Genomic DNA, 20079 nt, shown 5'->3' with positions numbered 1-20079 from the left:
ACTCTGACACTTGGGCAGCTATAGGCTCACAAGGGAGTCTCTGCCCGTGGCTGAAGGAGCCCTGGGCCCCCTACGCCAGGTCCCACACGTAGCCCCAGTGCAGAGAAGGGAGGCACGGTCTGGCATGGGGAAAGTTGCTGAGTGCTTGCTGGGAGTTGGGCGATGCTAACTGCCACGCTCGCTTAGCAGGGCCTGTTTCCCAGCAACCCACCTGTTCCCTCTCGAAGGTCACTCTAATTGGCTGAGCTGCATGCTTGTTGCCAAGAAGCAGTGTGGAGGCATCTTGAATATAGAGCAGCCGGGCCACACGAGCTCCCAGAGAGATCTGGTGGTGCGGTACACGCTCCCCAGCCCAGGCACGTGCCCCTCCTGCCCCGGGTGTGACCCGCTCCCCACCTCCTCACGGTCCCGCCTGACTTGTACCCTCACAGCCTCTTCCACACTGCTACTTCCGCCAAGCCCCTCACAATACTGGAGTGCAAACAGGGCTGTCGGGCAGTCAGCTCGAGGCCTACATGGGAGGCAGGGTCCCCTCTGCCCTACATTCCGGGCCATCACTCAGCATGCTCCAGCCACAGCAAGTCTCTGGGTCTGAACCAGGACACAGCAGAAGCCGCTGCGTGTTTGTGATGGGGGGCAGGAGAGACAGGCACATCCAGAGCCCAAGGACTGGGACACGCAGAGGACAGGGAGACCAGAGAGACGCAGGAGAGTGTAAATGGTCTGAGTACCTTCAACCTGCAGCCCCGTAGCTGGGGCCTCTGGGCCATCTCCTTCCAGCTGCCAGATGGCAGCTCCTGCTGGTGACACCCAACAGTACATATGCCCAGCACAGCTGGACACACACCTCTCAGCGCCTCATTAGGGTCAGGGTGCCCTGGGGATCCCGTGGGGGCAGGGGCTGGGAAGGTGCCCATGCAGGCTGCATGAGATGAGCAGGCCAGGAGACATGCTTGGGGGGACAGAGGCATCACAGACACTGCCCCGACTCACTCAACCCAGACCTGGACTGGAGTTTGGGACAGTGAGAAGTGGCAGGGGTGGGGGGGTGTGGATTTGGTTAAAAGAGGGCTGGTTAAGAAGTGGCCTGAGAACCCAGGGACAAGCTTTGTTTCAGGAGGAGTCAGGGTTTGTTCTGGAACTAGGTAGGGCATTTAGGCAGGTTAAGTCACAGGGACAGGGCAAGAATGACAAAAAAGTGATCAGGAACCAGGCAGGAGCACCTGCTCTTGAGACTCCTGTTCTCAGCCACTACCGACCCTCAACCATCCTCCATCATTGCTGACTCCCTTTTTGCAAGTAAGGAAGCCCGAAGTCCACGGCCCAGCTTCTGCCCTGTTCCTGCCACAGCTAGGGGCCTGCCGATGAATTTCAGCCTTTCCTTACTGGAGAGGATGGGCTACTCTCCCGAATCCTTCAAATCCTTCAGAGCACACCTCAGAAGGGACACAGAGTCCCTACCCATCCCTACCCCCTTCCGCACCCCTTGGTCACCTGCTGGCTCTGCCTCAAGAGGCGTGCAGAGCTGGGCTGGCCCCTCCCGGGCTCCTGGACCCCCAGGGCAGGATGAGGAGGTCAGGCCTGTGCTAGGCTCTCCAAAGACATCACACCAGCAGCTCATTCTTATCCTGACTCCCGAAGGCTCTTGGTATCTCTCGGGACTTACTTGGGAAACCTTAGCTGTGTTTAAGGGAGGTCTAGGGAAAGTCTGGCAGTGACCCTGTGGAGCCAGGCCTCAAGGTCGTGGCAGGAACCAGAGGAAGAGGTGGTGATCAAATGGAGGGGAAAGGCAGGGGCCGCTGATTTGGCCTTCCCTTAGCCTCTAGCACTTAGTCTTTCTTCCCTGTGGCCATGGTGGGGGGCGGGGAGGGGCGTGGGTGCTGGGCTCTGTGAACCTCTGGGGGATGCCGGAGGCCTTTCTAGTCCAGGGAGTGGGAGATCAGGGTACTCATCTTAAAAGCGGGGGCACATCCAAGGCAGAGGAGATGGTGGCCAAGGCCTCAGGGGAGGAGGGGACCTCAAGGTTTGCAGGGGACACTGGGGAGACTCAGCTCCCTGGGGGCTCTCCACCTGCCCGGCCTGGGGAGCCATACCTTTCCGGACACTACCATCAGCACAGGCATAGTCCCCGGCGCTGAGCAGGAAGCAGGCGGCTGCCTTCTTGTTTTTGTCTCGGGGGCCAGAGCGTCGCAGGGCCCGGCGCTCCTCAGGGGTGGGGGCAGAGGCCAGGGGCTGGGTGAGGCCAGCTCCCTCCTCATCGGACAGCACCGCATTGGCATCGCCGTTCTGCTTGGAGTCTAAAGGGAGCAGACAGAAAGGAGGCTGTGTGAGGGGCTGCTCGGGCCTTCCTCATGCGCTCACCTGGGGGCTCTCCAATCCCAGCCCTAGAGCGTCACTTCCCTCACCTGAGGGGGCCTGGCATCTCCCTGGGAGGGCCAGCGAGTGGGCCTGGCCCTGGGGGCAGGGGGCGGAATTCCCTCCTTCCCTCTCAGCCTTGGCCTAGGGTCGTTCCCGGGACAAGGAGCCACAGATACCCCAAGCCAGGGCTCCTGAATTCTGTCTGCCGCAGGCTGTCCCAGGAGATTAGCCTGAGGCAGGCGGCCGGCTCTGCTTCCTCCTTGGGGCTGGCTCAGGCTGACACTTGGATGAGTTTGCATTCCCTCAGAGAACACCCGGCTTGCTGGGATGAGGGCTGGCACTGCCAGGGTTAAACCAATAAATAGGCCTCCACGGCCATCTCTCTGGACCCCTGTAGGCGGTTAATCTTGCTCGCCAGGCACCTCAGGCAGAGTCAAGTACCTAAAGGATTTGGAGCCCTCCACTTGGGGCTCGCCTGTGTGGGGAAGACCCTGCACAGAGGAGGCTCCAGTTCAGCTCCCACTGCTGTGGGCTCTTAGCCCCAAGCCCCTGCCTCCGTCAGGCAGCACAGCGGGCCCTTGGCTGGCTCGCTCTGAAGGCAGCGGCCTCAGCATGGGCCAGGAATGCCCTGACCACGGCCAAGTAGTTAGGGTCAGGCTGAGGTGCAGCTGACAGCAGCCGCGGTAAGTGTGCATCCAGGAGCTGGTGCAGGGACTTGCGCATTTTGATATTAGGTTTCCCTCCGAGCTCTGAACCGGCCTCGGGGTACAGCTGAAATTCCCCGAGGCCCTGGCTGGGAGATTTCCACCCAGGGATGGGGGAAGGGGCACCACTTTGGTGAAGTGGGGAGCCTGAGGGGGGTTGTTCCATCAAGGCCCCCAAATGACCCCAGGGAGTGAGTAGCCCCAGCATGTACTACCACCACCCCCCAACAGGCCATAGGTGAGTGTTATGAGTCAGGCACCCCTCTGGAGAGTGAGTCCCACTTTGCCCCCAGAGCTTGGCCAAAAGCTGCTACCTTTGTCTCCTGGCCCACCCCCAGCCTCTCAATGGCCTGGCGTCCAAGGGCTGCCCAGGCGAGGAATCCCAGACCTCCCTCCGGAGCCCCTCCCACCACACTTAGGCTCCGGCTCTCCAGCCTAACTCCAAGTTTCTGTGGGTTAAGCCGATTTCCTTTCCCCTCTCTTGATGCAGGTGGAAGCAAGCTTTGCAGGGGTGGCCTTTCCCATCCTTGAAGAACAGGATCCAGACCCGGAGGCCCTCCCCCTCCAGGGTGCAGAAGCCATTTCTTCTACCCTTCCTTTTCCCCTGCCCGACACTGTCTGGGCTACTCCCTCTCGGTTCCCTCCCATCCCATGTTAAACCCCGAGCCGAGGGCTCAATCTAGCTTGTGCTGAACAGAAGGCAGCCTCCCACTGCTGTTACGTTATCACATTTATTAGGCCAAGAGACATCAGACTCCAACGTTTGGAAAGAAATGATTCACGTGTTGATGCACCTTGGCAGAACAGCTGCCCTGCTCTCTAGCTAACGACGACAGCGCCTGATGCTTGTAGAGTGGTTTTCACTCCTCCAAATACTCTCAGATATGTTATTCATTTGGGTCTCCTCAAAGTCTTGGGGAGTAGGAGATGACTCCCATTTTACAGGTGAAGAACCTATGATCAGAGATGGTTAGTGACTGGCCTCAGGTCACACAGCACCGTGGCCAAGATGGTACTTGAATTCACAGCCCCGTGCACCGCCCGCCGCAGCCTAAATTGGGTGGTAAACTCACTCCACAGACCCTAATTTCAGAAAGCTATTGGAAAACCAGAAGAGAGAGAGATTTGGCCTCGACACTTTCTGCTTTTAAAGACACATCTTACATACTTAGGGCAGCCTGGGACAATAAAGGACAATCCCAAGCCCCAAGGGCTGAGGTTCACTTGGGGACTCCCTCCACCACTGGAGGGGAGGTGGCTTTCCTTCCCAACCCCCAATCTCACCTGCCCGTTTCCTCTCAACCATACCCTCTTCTGGGGCAGGGGGGCTGGTATCACTGTAGGTGCTGTCCCGGGGCGAGGTCTCCTCAGACTTGCAGTAAATGGGTGACTCAAGCTGGGGTGGCCGGGGCACGTGCTTCTTTCTTTTTTTAGGCAGCTTCTGCTTGGCCATGGCCAGGGAGTAGTACATGCCGAAGTTGTTGACGATGACCGGCACGGGCATGGCGATGGTGAGCACGCCAGCCAGTGCACACAGCGCCCCCACCAGCATGCCCGACCACGTCTTGGGGTACATGTCCCCATAGCCCAGCGTCGTCATGGTGACCACCGCCCACCAGAAGCCAATGGGGATGTTCTTGAAGTCGGTGTGGTCGTTGCCCCGTGGGTCGGAGGGTCTGGCGCCAATGCGCTCGGCATAGTAGATCATGGTGGCGAAGATAAGCACGCCCAGGGCCAGGAAGATGATGAGCAGGAGGAACTCATTGGTGCTGGCACGCAGGGTGTGGCCCAGCACGCGCAGCCCCACAAAGTGGCGTGTGAGCTTGAAGATGCGCAGGATGCGCACGAAGCGCACGACGCGCAGGAAGCCCAGCACGTCTCGGGCTGCCTTGGAGGACAGGCCGCTCAGCCCCACCTCCAGGTAGAAGGGCAGGATGGCCACGAAGTCGATGATGTTGAGCAGGTTCTTGACGAAGTCTAGCGTGTCAGGGCAGCACACGATGCGCACCAGGAACTCCAGTGTAAACCACAGCACACACACGCCCTCGATGTAGGTCAGGATGGGCTCTGTCTCCACCTCCCGCCGGAAGTGCACGCTGGTCGTGTTCCCCACTCGGTGGATCTCTGTCACGTTGCGGTCAATGTTGAAGGCCTCGTGGGTCTCCAGACAGAAGGTGGTGATGGAGACCAGGATGAAGAAGAGAGAGGCGAAGGCCACCACCTGCGGGCGAGGAGGAGAGTGGGGCGGTTGTCAGGGATGGACGGGCGCCGTCCTGTTTGTGGAGAGTGAGGGCATGGGTCACCGGAAGGAAGGACGTTAGATGGTGAGAGGCGGGATGAAGGTAGTCGTGGGCTGGAACTCCCTCCTCAGAGGGTCTTTACCCATCTGCTCGGGTATTTTAAGGTAATTCTTCCCAATCTTTGTCACGGCACACAGAAGAGACAGGCTGCTTCTGGCTGGAGGCAACTGGACAGGAAACTATACTATTGCCTACGATGCGCCCCATGCCCCCCCCCCCCCCCCCCCCGCCCTTAATGCTCTGGCTCCGCCCACTGCTGACTCTGGCCCCGCCTCCTGCCTAGCTCTGCGCCCCTGTAGAAGGGTCGTGCCTTAAAGCTTCTCAAACTGTAATGGGTATATAAATCATCTAGGAATCTTGTTAAAATCTGATTCTGATTCTGATTCAGGGCCAGGGTAGGGCCTGTGATTCTGCATTTCTAACAAACTCTCAGGAGAGGCTGCTGGTCCACAGACTACACTTGGAGTAATTAGGCTTTAGGGGCAGTGGTCCTCAAAGTGAGGTCCCGGACCAGCTGCAGGAGCAGCAGCACTTGGGAACTAGTTAGAAATGCAAATTCTTGACGCCGTAAACTTACTGAATGAGAAATACTGAGGGTAGGGCCCAACTATCTGCTTTAACAAACCTTCCAGGTAATTCTGATGCACGCTAAGTTTTGAGGTCCACTGTGTTAGGGATATGCCCAGAGAGAGGGCCTGGAGGGAATGAGTCCGGGCCTCTTTCTGCCAGCTGAGTCTTAGAACTCCAGCCACGACCCCCCACCTCCTCAAGTCCCAAGTCCCAGCCCCTCTCTACTACCTTGCAGCTTAGAATGTCCCAGCCAAATGCCCAGACAGTGAGAAGTGTCTGAAGGAAGGTAGCATGTTCCATAACAGGAGACAAGGGGGGGTCTGCCCAGAATAACCACCCCTCCCCTTCCCGACACCTGGCATTTCCTGGGACACTGAGCTCCAACAAAAAATAAACTGCACCCACTGGGATCGGAGTGTGGCAGGGGCTGATCCAGACGGCTCGGATCTCGGGTAGAATGATAACAGTGGCACCCGGCAGAGGAACAGCTAGGTTTAAGTGTCCAATCATTATGAATGGAGATGAAATACATGTGTAATAACACCAATTACGGAACCCTCATCTGTTATTCATGCAATGCCATTCACCACTGTCAGGGCACCTGTTGCTGGGGTCTCTGCCCCCTGCTGCTGCCTGTCCTGCTCCGTGCGTGGGGATGAGCTTCCTCCCCGGGCAGAGGGCCGAGCTTAAATAGGTGGACGGGGAAGGACTGTGGCCCCGTGGCCACTTGGCAATCCCCACACACTGACTTCCACCTGGCCATGGCTAATGGTGCCCCTCAGGGATGCTTTCCTCCCTGAGAGTCTGCATGAGAGAGGGGGAGAAGGCACACCTTGTTCTCAGTATTGCAAAACACCAATGGAGAATACAAGGGGAGCTGGGAAAATGAAACAGCAGCACCTCCGGGGCTTCTGGAGCAGAAGCAAGTCTGAGAGAACTTTGGGAATGAACATCCGTTAGCTGTCTGTTTTGTCCTGGCACAGCTGGGCACTTGGTACGTGTTACCGCCTTCGGTCCTCCCTGTGACCCTGTGAGGTAAGTCTCATCATCTCCTTTTAAGGAGGAGGAACTAAGCATCAGAGAGGTTTAAATGCTTGCCTAAGGTCACATAGCCTAGAAGGGTTGGAAACCAGACTTGAACTCAGAACTGTTTACCTTTGGAGGCCGTACCTTCTCTTCACACCGCACTGCCTTCACCACCTCCCAGGCACGATCAATTCACAGACCCAGAAAAGTCCTCTCTGAACTGTCAATACTGTTCCTAGCGAACTCCTTGATGACTACTATTTTACCCTTAGGGTTGTGTACCTTGGACTTAAGACAGACACCCATTGCACAGTAACACATCTTATTTACACTTGACCATGGACAGGTTGATCAAATGCAGCAAGGAAGGAGAACGGAGGTAGCAGACCACTTTCCCCACTTGAACAACTCTGCCTGGAGCTTCTCCTGTTTGTGTCTCTCCTATGAAGGTAAATTTCAAGTTCCTTTTCTGATCTCTCTCTCTCTTTGAAGTTTATTTATTTATTTGAAGAGAAAGAGAGAGACCCCAAGCAGGCTCCACGCTATCAGCACAGAGCCCGATGTGGGGCTCGATCTCACGAACCATGAGATCATGACCTGAGCCGAAATCAAGAGTCACGTGCTTAACCGACTGAGCCCTGATCTCATTTTTCTTCCCCGAGAAAGGTGCTATCAAGGCAATACAGACCGATGTGGGTATGAGGCAAATGGCTCCAGCCTGGGGGCTCTCCGTGGCCATCCAGAGATGAGCTGGTGGTGGCACCTGTTGAGTGGCCACCGTGATGCTGGGAACCGACTCCGGGCGCTGCTCCCATCCCCAGCAGCAAAAGAGGTGGGGTAAGGCGTGGAGACGGCATACCCTAGCTCTGCCAGGAAGCATGGGAAGCAGGAGCCTGCTCTCTCCGAGGAAAAATTAGCCAGAAGAGTTGGCCCACCTGGGAGCCGAGCGTGAAGTTAATTAGTGATTTGGAAAAACAAGTTCAGGAAGAGCTGCCAAGGGGCTGAGCAGAGGGCACAGAGAGGGGAGAAGGGGAGGGAGGGAGGGCAGTGTGCCGGCCACCCTCTTACCCACAGGGCCAAGGAGCCAGCCTTGGTGCCTTCCTCACTGGCGCCCGGGCTCCTTCTGCAGCCGCCCAGTAAGTACAATCCATCCCTCCTGCCTTAGGGAACAGCCCTCTGAATTCCCGCGGTGTCCACTCACTTCTGCTGTTTTTCCTTATAGCTGTTGCAACTATTTTCTCGTACCACTCACCTCAGCCCTCCCAGGAGATGGGGCTGATAAAGGGTAGCCACATGTGCCCATTTCCCAGGCATGAGAAAGGACAAATGACTCACTCAGGATCAGACAGAGGCCAGGTCCCCTGACTCTCAGCTCAGAGTTCTTTCCACTTGGTCCTCTAACCAAACAGTCCACTCCTCTTTGGTGACATCTTCACGGGGTCTCAGTCTCCCCTGTGACCTCTCGAGGGCTGGCAGCAGGTGCAAGGCAGGCCCCAGAAAGCCCCCCCTTCCCCAAGGAGACAGGCACACCACCTGAGGCTGAGCTGGGACAGATGCAGGCACCTGGGCTCTGGCGTGTTGCCCCAGGTGGGTCCTGAGGTTACAGGTTCCCCTGTCAGGCCCCAATGATTCCTTTCTCCCTAGGTTATTCCCGAACTGAATTATTTTGTAAGCAGTGGTCCTAAGCAAGTGCAATCAAGGCCCTTCACCTCCAGCAGCAGGGACACGGCTTTTTTTTTCTCCCACTCTCTTTATTGGGGGCTTCCGGGGACAAAAAAGGACCAAGGAAGGAGGCAGTGGCTGCAACAGCACCCAACTTAGACATCAAGGCCTTGAGCTGGAGCCTTCTGAGCGGCCCTTGCTGGGCCATCCCATACAGCTAGTGGGGTACACTTGTACCTCCTTCCCATGGTACCTGCTGGGCAGAGACTGAGGACAAAGAGCTAAGGAGCCCTGGGGTCAGACTGCCTGGGTCCCTCATCCTGGCCCAGCCACTCACTAGGTAAATGCTGCACTTTGTACGGGTCTCTCACTACAAAATGGGGCCAGCACTAGCTCCCAGCCAGGGGTGTGGGCATGGTCTCCAAGGACCCTTACATGCAGCTTCTGAGAGGCTGAGTTGGACCTGGAGCCAGAAACATCACAAAAATCTTTGCTTTTTAGAAGCAAACGGACCCCAGGAGCTCACCCAGTTCAATTCCCTTTCTGCTAGTTTTGCAACCAAAGAAACCGAGGCCTGGGGAGAAGGGACTTGCCCCGGTTCCCATGGTGGAAGATGTCAGTTCTTCCCATGCTACCTGAGGACACGGGACATAGATTCTGCTGGAAGTCAAAACTGCCCAATCGGAAAATTGCTTATGTGATCTGGTTTGGCCAGCAGCTACGCTCCTCCCCGCTGGAAGGATGCGGGAGGGTCTCACCACCCTGGACAGGAGGTTCCGAGCCTCTGTGCTGGAAAGCACCGCCCCTTCCAGCTTCCTGCTCCATGGGCTCCCCACACACAGGCCGGCTGTAGCCTGTGGGGGACCCACCTGTCCGGAGACCCAGGTGTTTTGGCTGGTGAGTCAGCCCTGTTATCAGCCTCCTTCACCAAGCTCATCCTAAAACTGCCGATGGTAGGAATCTCAAGTCACGTGCTTCTGGGTACAAGCTGGTCTCTGCTACTCACTGCCTGAGAGACCTTAGGCAAATTTCTTAACCTCTCTAAGCCTTAGGGTCTTTGCCCATAAAATGGAGATCTTTGCCCATAAAATGGCCTACTATGTGCCAGGCACTGTTCTGGGCGCTGGGGAACAGCAGGAAACAAAACAAACACCCCCGCCCCTTAGGCCTTACATTCTAGGAGAAGGAAACCATCAACAAATAAGCAAATACATAGTATGCCAGATGGTGTAAGTGTTAGGAAGAAAAATAAAGAGGAAAGGAGGTAGAGTATGAGGAGGAGGGAACTATTTCATTTTCTTTCTAAACTATTTTTTTTTCAATTTGTTTTGAGAGAGAGAAAGAGCACGTGCACGCGCAAGTTGGGGAGGGGCAGAGAGCGCGAGAGAATCCTAAGCAGGCTCCGTACTGTCAGCGCAGAGCCCTATGCAGGGCTCGAACCCACGAACCATGAGATCATGACCTGAGCCGAGATTAAGAGTTGGACGCTTAACCGACTAAGCCACCCAGGTGAGCGGAGAGACCTATTTCAAATAGGGTGATTAGGCAAGACCTCGATGCCAAGGTGACACATCTAAGCAGAGACCTGAAGGAGTGAGGAAGTGAGTTATATGAAGATCCAGGATACCTGGAGAGGCAGAGGGAACAGGCACTGCAAAGCACCTGAGGCTACAGAGTGCTTGATGTATTGAGGGGGATGAGAACAGTACCCACTTTATAGGGCTGTTTTGAGGATTAAAAGAAATGATATTTGTAAAACTCAGCACAGAGCCTAGAGTGTCTCAAGAATCTGGCACAGGCTGGGTCGGGGGGGGGGGGGGTGTAGGGGGGAGGTGACAGACACCAGTCATTGGGAACTGAATACAATCAGCGGGGGCAGGGGAGGGGGGCCCAAGGAGAAAGGGCCAAGGAGACAGATGGACCGATAAACATAAGAAGACTCATGCCCAAAACCTATATTAAGGATGAAGTGTAGGAGAAGAGAAATCTGAGAACACAGCCAAAGACACTTGCAGAGAAGATCGGTGGGGATGGGATGAGGCGCTGAGGCTTCCGGGGAAGTGAGGCCCTAGAGCCCAGGCAGCGCTGTAAAAGGAGCGAGCAGCCCTGCGGGCTCAGAGGCAGGAAAAGAGAGACAACGTGTCAGGCAAAGCATCTCTGAGCTGTCCCTAGGCCCCTGAGTGAGGGCCTCAAAGTGCAGGTATCAGCCTAGCGACCCCTGTTCCTCTCCTTTCATGGGCTCCCCTGGGAGCAGACCCTGGCCCTGGGACTTCCTATCCTGGTTCCAGGGGCCACAGCCCGCCGCCACCTATGCCCCCCTTCTGCCAAGCCAGCACATGGGGCTTCTCAGGGCCTCTGGGCTGCCGGGAGCTGATGAGTCCGGCCCCAGAAGGAATTCAGTCCAGCCCAGATCGCCGGCCAGGAATGTGCCCAGCCAAATGCGATTCCTGGCTGTTGCCTATCTGTGTTCCGTGCTGTCCTATCTCTGCCGGGGCCGGTCGCCTGGCCAGAAAATTCGCCCCTTCCCTAACTCCGCATGGTTAAAGCACTACTCACGGTGAACATTTATTTTATTTATTTATATATTTATTTATAGCCTGCCTCCTTCTAAAAATTATTTAAGAGAGCTAAGTCATTATCCTGCAGGGCCTATCCAGCTTAACTTCTATTTCCTCCTTGAGGCTTCCCTGCCGGGCAACCATCCCCCCACCTCGCTTCACTTCACACAGAGGTGGGATTTATGGCTTTTTCCTCTCACCTCCTGTGGGGCTTTATTCTTTAAGAGTACTGTGGCACCTCTCATGATCCATCTTGTGTTATTACTATTTCTTGTCACCCAATTTCCTTCAACTGCCACCGACTCCACCTGACCTAGCTCCCTTCAGGAACAGGGACCATGTCTGACTCGTCTCTGTATTTACAGGGCCCAGCCTGGTGTCCGGCATGTGATAAGTTCCCAATAAATGTTTTCTGAATGACTGGAGGCAAGGGGACTGCCTACTTCCTCTCCAGGTCCTGGGGAACCTGTCACGAGGAGGAGACGTGGCCAGCCCCACTAACTCGGGCTAGAGGTGACCGAAATGCCCAGGAATACCTCCAGGCACATGGGCTCTCAGACTCTGTGGCTTTCCAGGGTGGGCCAAGACCACTGCTTGATGGGGCCCCCTGCCAGAGGCTGGGTAAACATCACCCAGCCTGAGAAAAACCCAAAAAACCCTAGCAGGGAGCTGGGCCAGAGGCTGTGGTAGGCTGGGTGCCCAGCACACCGGGTTTGGAGTGAGGGCAGGACAATGTCCACGGGCGGAGGCAAGGAGCCTGGGGGCTCCCCGTTCCCAAGGCCCAAATGCCTGGCTCTGTTCCTGCCCATTCTTCCCTCATCTCCCCAAAATAGCCCAAGTTTATTTCAGCCCCTCCCCCACTTTACACCCCACCCCAAATGGTGACAAACAGAAACACCTCATTATCCAGAGACAAGATGTTCAGAGGCAAATGTTGGTCTGTTCAGAACAAAAAAGAAAAACACAAAACAGACCCAGGAAGAGACTGGGAGGCTGCCTCGGGACAGGGTTGGGGGACAGGCCAGGGCACCGAGCCTCCCAGGCTTGGCTTCTTGGCTCTCCCTAGCCCAGCCAGCTTGGGACCAGGGGGTCCTGCCCACCACCCAGCTAGTCCCAGTCAATGCCCATGTCAGAGAAGCTGGGGGGGCCTTCAGAAAGGATAAGTAGGAACAGAGCTCTGCGTTTTCTTCCAAGAAGGCCTCCATTTCACTCCTCTGCCGGGCCAGGGGACACCTCGTCACCTCTCGTAACTAAGTCCCCTTTCTTTTTGTTCTATGCGAGTCCCACAGTGAGAAAAAACGGAGAGCAAGCTCAGATGTGAGCAATTCTAGGGAGTGAGGGGATGGGAGCTTTAGTTCAGAGGAGGAAGTGAAGGGAGGGATGGCAGGAGAGCAGAAGGCCCCCTCTGGGGCCCCCTAAAGTCAGAGGCCTTTTCCAGGCAAGAAGGCACAGGAGGCGGCTGAAGCTGTGGCACAAGCACAGACGTGGGTTCACAAGATCTGGGTTTGGAGCCTAGTGCAACCACCAGCTGTGTGAGCAAGCCCCTCTGGGCCTCAGTTTCCCTCAGTGTAGACTGAGGTTAATGATCCCTGCCTCACAGAGGCCAGACGAGATACTAGAACAAAGCAAAAGTGACCTGATACGCAGTGGGTGCTCAGTGAAAACCCAGCTCCAGCTGCCTTCCTGGGACAGCAGGGATCCTTGGGCCACATCCTCTACTCGGAAGGGGAACATTATGGGAAAACGAATCCAGGTACTGATTTAGCCAAAGGAGAACGACTATCCTCCTTTTTTTTTTTTTTTATTGTTTTTAAGTTTTATTTATTTTCAGGGAGGGAGAGAGAGCATGAGCAGGGGAGAGGGCAGAGAGAGGCAACCAGGCTTCGTGCTGCCAGCGTGGAGCTCAATGGGGGCTTGAACTCACAAACCGTAAGATCATGACCTGAGCCGAAATCGAGTTGCACGCTTAACCAACTGAGCCACCCAGGTGCTCCAAACCACTATCGTTCCTAACAGGACTGATAACAGCTGAAGTCAGTCTAACCCCTGGGTCCTCAAGAGGTTGGGAGTGAAGGGAGGGGAGTGTCCTAGGGTCCCGTTCCTCGGGCCTCCTGTGTGCCCTCAGCAAATAAGGAAGGTCTTATTCTACCAACCTCCTTGCTGCCAAAACCCTGCTGGTCCCCCTCAGTCTGGCAAGCCACCCTGGCTGTGGCTGAGGCTGGGACTGTGGGCGCTGGGCAGGTGGGGACAGGACCAGCCTGCCCCATGCCTGCTTTCCCACACCAGGCCACAGAAAGAGAGCCACCAAAGCGCCGCCACGGGCCTGGCCACCGTGAGGGGAGCAGGGGTGAGCACCCTGACCGACCTAGAGCCTGCCTGAATGGGAACAGCTCTGCGGGCCAGGCCAGTAGCTACGCAACAGGCTCCACAATCAGTTGAGTTCACTTTCCGTTTGTATCTGTTTTGCTCTTGTCATAACACTCTAACCAACTGGCCAGCTGGGTGCAAACTGACGCCTGGGGCGGGCCCTGCCCCTCTGCCCTACTGGCCTTCAGTGGGCACCCCACGCCCACGGCTGATGCTGCAGGCCCCGAGTAGGGAGGGTATGCACAGACCCAGTGGACAATACTTGCTGGAAGGGCAGTGTTATTGGCCGCGGGTAAACAGAGTGAGGAGGGCACGGCCCCAGATCGCCTACGCCCCAGGCCCTTAGACCTTGAGGGGTGGCAGAGTAAATGTCCCTGCTGATGTCCCCATCTGCCCCTGGGTTTTCTGATGTCATCCACAGGAAGTACAGAACCTCAGAACACCTTCCAGGCCAGAATAAGAAACAAACCACCCCTTCACCTCCAAAACAGCCTCGTTCAGTGGAAAGAACATGTTGCAATCGGAGGAGCAGGGGCTTTGACTCACAGCACGCCACTATCTGGCTGTGTCATCTCAGGCAAGATGTTTACCCTCTCACAGGCCCAATCTACTGAATGGGGAGGAGATCTCCACCGTTAAGTTTATCGGGAGGACTAGAGATTAATGTAAGTACCTGCATGGCATACTCAAACCAAAAGCCATTAGCAATTTTTTAACAATTATGTATTCTCACTTGTCTGTCCCAGGAACAGCTGAATTGAAGGCTTGCTTCTGCCTGGTGCTCCTCAGCAGGAAGCAAGTCCACTTTTGGCATGAGTGCCATTAAGCTCCACATAGCTGTTCACATCAGTGTTACCGACCAGAAAGTTGGAATCTAAGGGAGGTTCCTGCTCTGCCCTTAAGTGTCTTTGACGGCATCGAACACCTCTGGATCGTGGTTTCTTCATTGCTTCAGTATTAAAATTAACCCTGCCCGGCCCCGAACTCCTGGCCTCGGCTGGAATGCCTTGGCGGATGTGATTCCACATCAAACGGGCAAGTATCTTGGGCTCCTGGAGAAACTCAAGAGGTCAACTAGGCTCTGCATTTATTCAACGAGCCCCCAGGCCGGCCGACCCTGGGGTTTGTTGAGCAGAAGGTAAACTCATATATGGCACAGCCCCTTGGAATCCAAGACAGAAGAAGCAGAGATGAAAAGTTCCCCAGAGGCCCCAGAATGCTCAGGAACAGGACCTAGCTCCCCTAACCAGATCATTTCATTTCTGCCTCCCTGCCTTGTCCCCTTTCCCCATTTCTAGGAAGCCAAATCTACTGCTTCCCCACAGCCCCAACTTAAAAAGAGACTGGATTAGCCTGTACCTGTTGCTCTCCCCTAGTACCCACAGCCAACAGCAGACACTGGCAGGGTTAGTGAACTGCATGAGAAGCCCCCAGAACTCACAGCAGACCCAGGCCAGGGCGTCATCTGGGCTGATCTAAGGGCTGTAGGGAAGAAACAAAGGCAGCTCCTGGCCCCAACTTCCCTCTCAGTCCTGACAAAGGGGTCTGACTTCCGGGGGCTGCCCTGGGATGCCTTGGCCACCAAGACCTCTGTTCCTCCCAGGCCGGGGATGTGTCTGCCCTGGTCTAGCATTAACACCAGCCTGGCCCGCCCTGCAGCCCCACTTCCCAGCCTCCTGCCCTCCCCTGGGTGGGGAAGTGGAACTTTCCCTTCCATGACCTGGTTGAGGCCCAGCACAGGAGGGGCCAGGGAGGGTGGCAAGGGCTCTGAGACTCATTAATAGGATGACTTGGGATGCCAGAGGTGAGGAACAGCCAGGCTTTAGGCTGCCAGCCATGAAGCCAGGCACCAGCCTCCGGGGTTCTCTCTCTCTCTCTCTAAAGAATCTGAAGCCATCCTTCATGGTTGTTTTTTTTTTTTTTTTTAAGCCGTCCAAGTATATCCCCATCCCTCCAATCCCTTTCACCTAAGGGGGGTGGGAGAAACTGGACTGACTTGAGGAGGAGGTGGTGGGATAGGACTAGATCTATGCCACCCTCTTCTCCCCCCACATACCCATTTCAGGCAGTAACCCGAACCAGGGCTTTCTGGGAAGCCAATCTGTGCCGCAGCAGGAACAAAAGAAGTGGCAACAAATTTGGGATCATCACAGGCAGCCTGTGGCTGGCCACTGACCGCGGGAGCCTGCATCACCCAGAACATTAGGCCCTTCCTGTCTAACTGAAGCCAAGACATCCCAGGTGACCAGGAAGCCTTAGGGGCATGGCAAGGGGCAGACATCTTGACTTATCTCCCTGAAAAAAGGGCTCACCAGAAACCTGGATGAGAGGCCTGCATTCCGGTCCCAGCCCTGCCTGGGCTGGAGCTGGTGTCCCTCTACAGAACTCATACTTCACAGCATACCCGGCTGCCCAGAGCATTTAAAGGAGGTGGCACCCATGGAAGAAGCTAACACATGGGCCTGCCACAGAGTAGGCGCTTAGCACACCCAGTTTTCTTCCCCCAAACCCTGACTCAGGCAGGAGGCCTAATTCCAGCTCTCCAGGCCGCTGGCCCTGTGGAGGAGTGGGGGGTAAATGAAGAGAGGCAGCCTGTGCAGAGAAGGGGGAGGAAGAGCTCAGCTAAGGGCAACCCACTCCCTCGGAGGGGATGCGGCAAAGCAGGCAGCTGGGATTAGGTCCAAGTAGTAAGTCAAGTGCGTGCAATCTCCTGATGAGGCGTGCAGGAGAGAGGGTATGTGTGTGTGTGTGGGGGGGGGGGGGGGGTGAGGGGGCGGGGGAGGGGGGTGAGTCCCCTGGGGTTCCATGGAAGACAGAGGGAATTGGGAGGGAGGCAGTGGTAAAGGTAAGTCAGTCTCGGCCCAGCCCGCTCCTCCCGGCCCCCATCCCCACCACCACGGGTACTTACACACCCGAGAGGAGGCTCAGGCTCCTGTCACTCACCCTGGCCGCCCGGGAGGAGTAGGGATCTTCGAAGAGCGCCCACATGCGGGGCTGCCAGCCACGGCAGCCCCCCGACCCCGCGCCGGGGCCTGCACCTCCCTCATGGGGCCCCAGGCGCTGCAGGGCAAGCTCCCGCTCATCATCGCCGGCCTCGTCGCCGGTCCCTGCGCCACCGCCGCCTCCGTCCGGGCTCTCGAAGATATCGAGCGCCTCTTCGGCATCGCGGTGCTGCCGGTAGGTCATCCAGCAGCAGGGCTCCACGTCGGTCTCGTCGATGCCCCAGAAAGTGAGCTCCTCCTCGAAGAGCGGCCCACACACGTCGGCGGGGCAGTGCAGCTTGCCGGTGCGGTAGTAGTTGAGCACGTAAGCAAAGACGCCCGGGTGCCGGTCGAAGAAGAACTCGCAGCTCCCGCCGCCGCTGCCGCCGCCGCTGCTGCCGCTGCTGCCTGCACCGCCGCCATCGGACTCGGGCCGGCCCCCGCCGTCGGGATCCGCCAGCCAGGCGAGGCGGGTGCCCGGTAGGGTGCGCAGGGTGCTGCGGTAGGTCTCATGTCGCGTGCCGCCCACGTTGATGATGATCTTCTCCGACGCCTCGCCCTTGGCCATCTCCTCCTTCAGACATGTTTTGGACGGAGGCTTGTTCCCCGACTTGCGCCCACGGTAGGAGGAGACACACACCGAGCTGATCATAAGAAGCGCTGCGGGGCTTCGGCTTGGGGCGGCCGCTGCCCTCCAAACACCCTTCCCAAGGAGGCAGCGTCAGACGGGGGAGGGGGAGGAGACGAGGAGGAGGCAGGAGGCGGCGGCGGCCCCCTCTGCGGCTTGGCCCTGCCCCTGCCTCCCCCCGGGGCGCGGAGCAGGAGGAGTTGGGTTTCTCCGGTGCACAGGTGGTTGGGGTTTGGGCAGGCAGCTCCGGCGAGGGAGGCAGGAGGGAAAAGGCGAGCCGAGGACCCAAGCGAGGGGCCCGGGGAAGCAGGAACAAGCCCTCACGCTCCCCGGCTAGGACTGGACACTCAGATGCTCGGGCCCCCGGACACGCCCCCCCCTTTCACCCTCAAAAGGCGAGTTAGCGCACAGTCCAGGCTCACTGCGAAGGTCTGGGGCGCGCGCGCGCTCACACTCACTCACAGGGGCCACCCTCCGGCTCCCGAGTCCCGGGAGCGGCCGGCTTCCCCGCGGCGGCGGCAGCGCAGCAGCAACAAGTCCTCGGAGCGGCTGCCGGGGCCGGGCCGACGCTCTTACGGCAGCCGGCGGAGCTCCGCGGGCCCGGGCTGCTTGCGGTCAACACGAGGCGGCGGCGGCGGCATGTGGCCTCTTCCCCCCATTCATAAATCCAGCTCAGGGCTCGGATGGCGGGCGGGGCTGAGCGGAGCGCGGCGTTCAGGCGGGCGGGGGCTGCGCAGGGCGAGGCGGCCGCAGAAAAACAAGCGCGCCCGCAGGAGCGAGCCTCCCGTCCTGCGTCCGCGGCTCGGCAGCGGCTAGGAGCGGCGCGGGGCTGGCGCTGCGCAGCGGGGGCCGTGCTGGGGCGGGGGGGCCTCAGACGGGGCGTCCTGCGCAGCGCCGAGCCTGGGGGGCGGAGCCGCTCCGGGGCGCGGGGCTCTGGGCTCCGGCGGCCGAGCGGCCAAGGACACCTGCAGGCTTCCCAGGCAGCGCGGATCGAGAGCTTCAGCGCAGCGCCCCGGCGCCGGGCTCCAGCGATCTGGCGGCACTGGGAACCACGCCATCCGCGCGTCTGCCCATCTCCGGGCGGGGCGCCGGCCTTGGCTCGCGGCAGGAGGCGGGCGAAAGGTGGCCTAAGGGCGGGGGAGCCTGGGCGCCGGTGGGCTGGGGCCCAGGGGGTTCTCGATCTCCCTCCGGCGTTGGTAGCTGATGCCACTCTCTGGTGGCGCCTTTTCTTCTCGGCCCCGCCTCGCCCGGGCGCGCCCTCCGTTGGGCGGGGTGGGCGGGGCGCGGCGCGGGGCCGACCGGACTCGCTGCAGGGCCCGGGCGGCGGGGCTCAGCCTTCCTCCGCTGAGCCGAGCCGAGCCGAGCCGAGGCGCGTAACCCCCTCACCGCCAGCGCCCAGCCCAGCGCGCCGCCCCTGCGCGCGTCCGCCACCGTCCCCTCCGCCCCTTCGGCCCGGCTCCCCGCCTTCCCCGAGCCCGCAGCTCCTCCCACTGCAGCCCCTGGGACACCGAAGGGCTCGCGACCCCTGACCTCTAACCTCCGCCCGCCCCTTCTGGCCGCTCTAGTCAACTCCCCCTCCTTGTTGCGGTTTCATTGCGGCGGACTGGAGGACGGGGAATAGAGGGGGTGGAGAGACAGTGTCGAGCGGAGGAGGCTGCCCCCTCCTGTCCCAGACACCGTGTTGGGGCTTCCTGACCACCCCGCCCCCATCTTGCGCCTGTGAGGCCCAACTAGGCCCAAGATGACTGTGATCTCGATACCAGCCTCTATCACAGTCAACAAAGACCCTGCCTGCGGTGGAATGGGGGACCTGGCGGCCTTGCGCAGAATTGACTCCTGGTCTGGGTGGAAGAAAACCAGAGTTCTGGCACTATTGTGGGTGTGGAGTGGGTGGTCCTGAAAGATCATTAGGTTAAAGCCATGGCTCCTTGTTGCCCTGAAAGCACATAGAAAGTGGCCGCAGCCTGCCGTCCTGCCGTGTGACTCCTTCCTGGTTCAGTGTTGTTTCACTCATTGCAATTTGTCTCCTCTCCCCTCTCTGACCCTGAGGTCTTTCCAGCCTGCACTGCTTTTTCATCTTGATACCTCCCACACTGCCTGCCTGGAGAACCTGTTTGCTAAGTGACTGAGAAGCTGCCATACCCAAAACATTAGGCACCAACCTGATCTTACTGGCCTCATCCCAAGAGCAATTTCCAGATTCGTTTGTTTTTATTTGTTTTTAAGTCCAGAGCCTCTTCTACATCTTTAAGTTAATCCTCATTTTTTACAGCTTCAGGCTGCCTCCATGTCCACCGGGATGATATAAGGAGGGTTTTAAGGCAGAAATACAAGGGGATGACACCTGCTTCGGATACCTGTGTACCATCCAACTTCCAGATCAGGTAGTACCTGGCTACGGTGGGAAAACAAGACAACGTCCTGGTGTGCTCCAAAGAAATGTTAAAAGCTCAGTGCAAATGCAAGGGATTGTCAGCAAAAGTCTCATTAATGAGGGCAGAAAAACAAAGGAACTGTGGTCTTTGGTGATTCGTACTAATATGCAGAGGAGGTGGGTACCATCCTGGACTGTAGCCAGAAACACACATTTGCTGGTACCTCTTTTGTGTCCAGTCCTTAATATCTGCATTTCAGAGTTTGGCTGGCTTTGGGTTTGCTGCAGCAACGAAGAAATATCCCAAATGTGACTGGGAAGAGAAGACCTGGGACTGTCCAGAAGCTGGAGAGCCATAGCAAGGATGTTAAAGAATTGACTGATGAATAGCTTTCAAGTGCTATCTGGTTGTGTCCTGGCAGACTCCCTTGGGGTCTCCCCCACTTTGCATTTTTCAGGCTGGCTGAACTCAGTCATTCCAGAAAGAGTGAGAAATTGGTGGGAGTGGGGTGGGGGGGGAATGAAAAACAAACAAACGAACATCCTAGCAT

At 57.6% G+C, this 20079-nt stretch overlaps 1 protein-coding gene across 5 annotated transcripts in view; it reads right to left on the bottom strand.

Annotated features, from left to right (window-relative positions):
* The window catches only part of KCNC4 (potassium voltage-gated channel subfamily C member 4), a 46157-nt gene extending 27789 nt beyond the window's left edge, over positions 1 to 18368 (bottom strand). For 3 of the 5 annotated variants that reach the window (XM_027058385.2, XM_027058384.2, XM_027058383.2), the window contains exons 1-3: positions 16489 to 18365; positions 4347 to 5283; positions 2094 to 2297 (exon numbers count right to left, since the gene is read on the bottom strand). In XM_027058385.2, coding sequence (XP_026914186.2) covers positions 2094 to 2297; positions 4347 to 5283; positions 16489 to 17178 — 1831 coding nt within the window. In that variant the 5' untranslated portion in view covers positions 17179 to 18365. Of the gene's footprint in view, positions 1 to 2093; positions 2298 to 4346; positions 5284 to 16488 lie in introns of all 5 variants that reach the window. The other 2 variants (XM_027058382.2, XM_053214585.1) reach the window with 2 other exon arrangements.
* Between the last annotated feature and the right edge of the window lie 1711 nt (positions 18369 to 20079).

This window comes from Acinonyx jubatus, chromosome C1, assembly GCF_027475565.1.
Source record: "Acinonyx jubatus isolate Ajub_Pintada_27869175 chromosome C1, VMU_Ajub_asm_v1.0, whole genome shotgun sequence".
Lineage (NCBI taxonomy): Eukaryota > Metazoa > Chordata > Mammalia > Carnivora > Felidae > Acinonyx > Acinonyx jubatus.
This window is presented reverse-complemented; position numbering and strand designations above follow the sequence as displayed.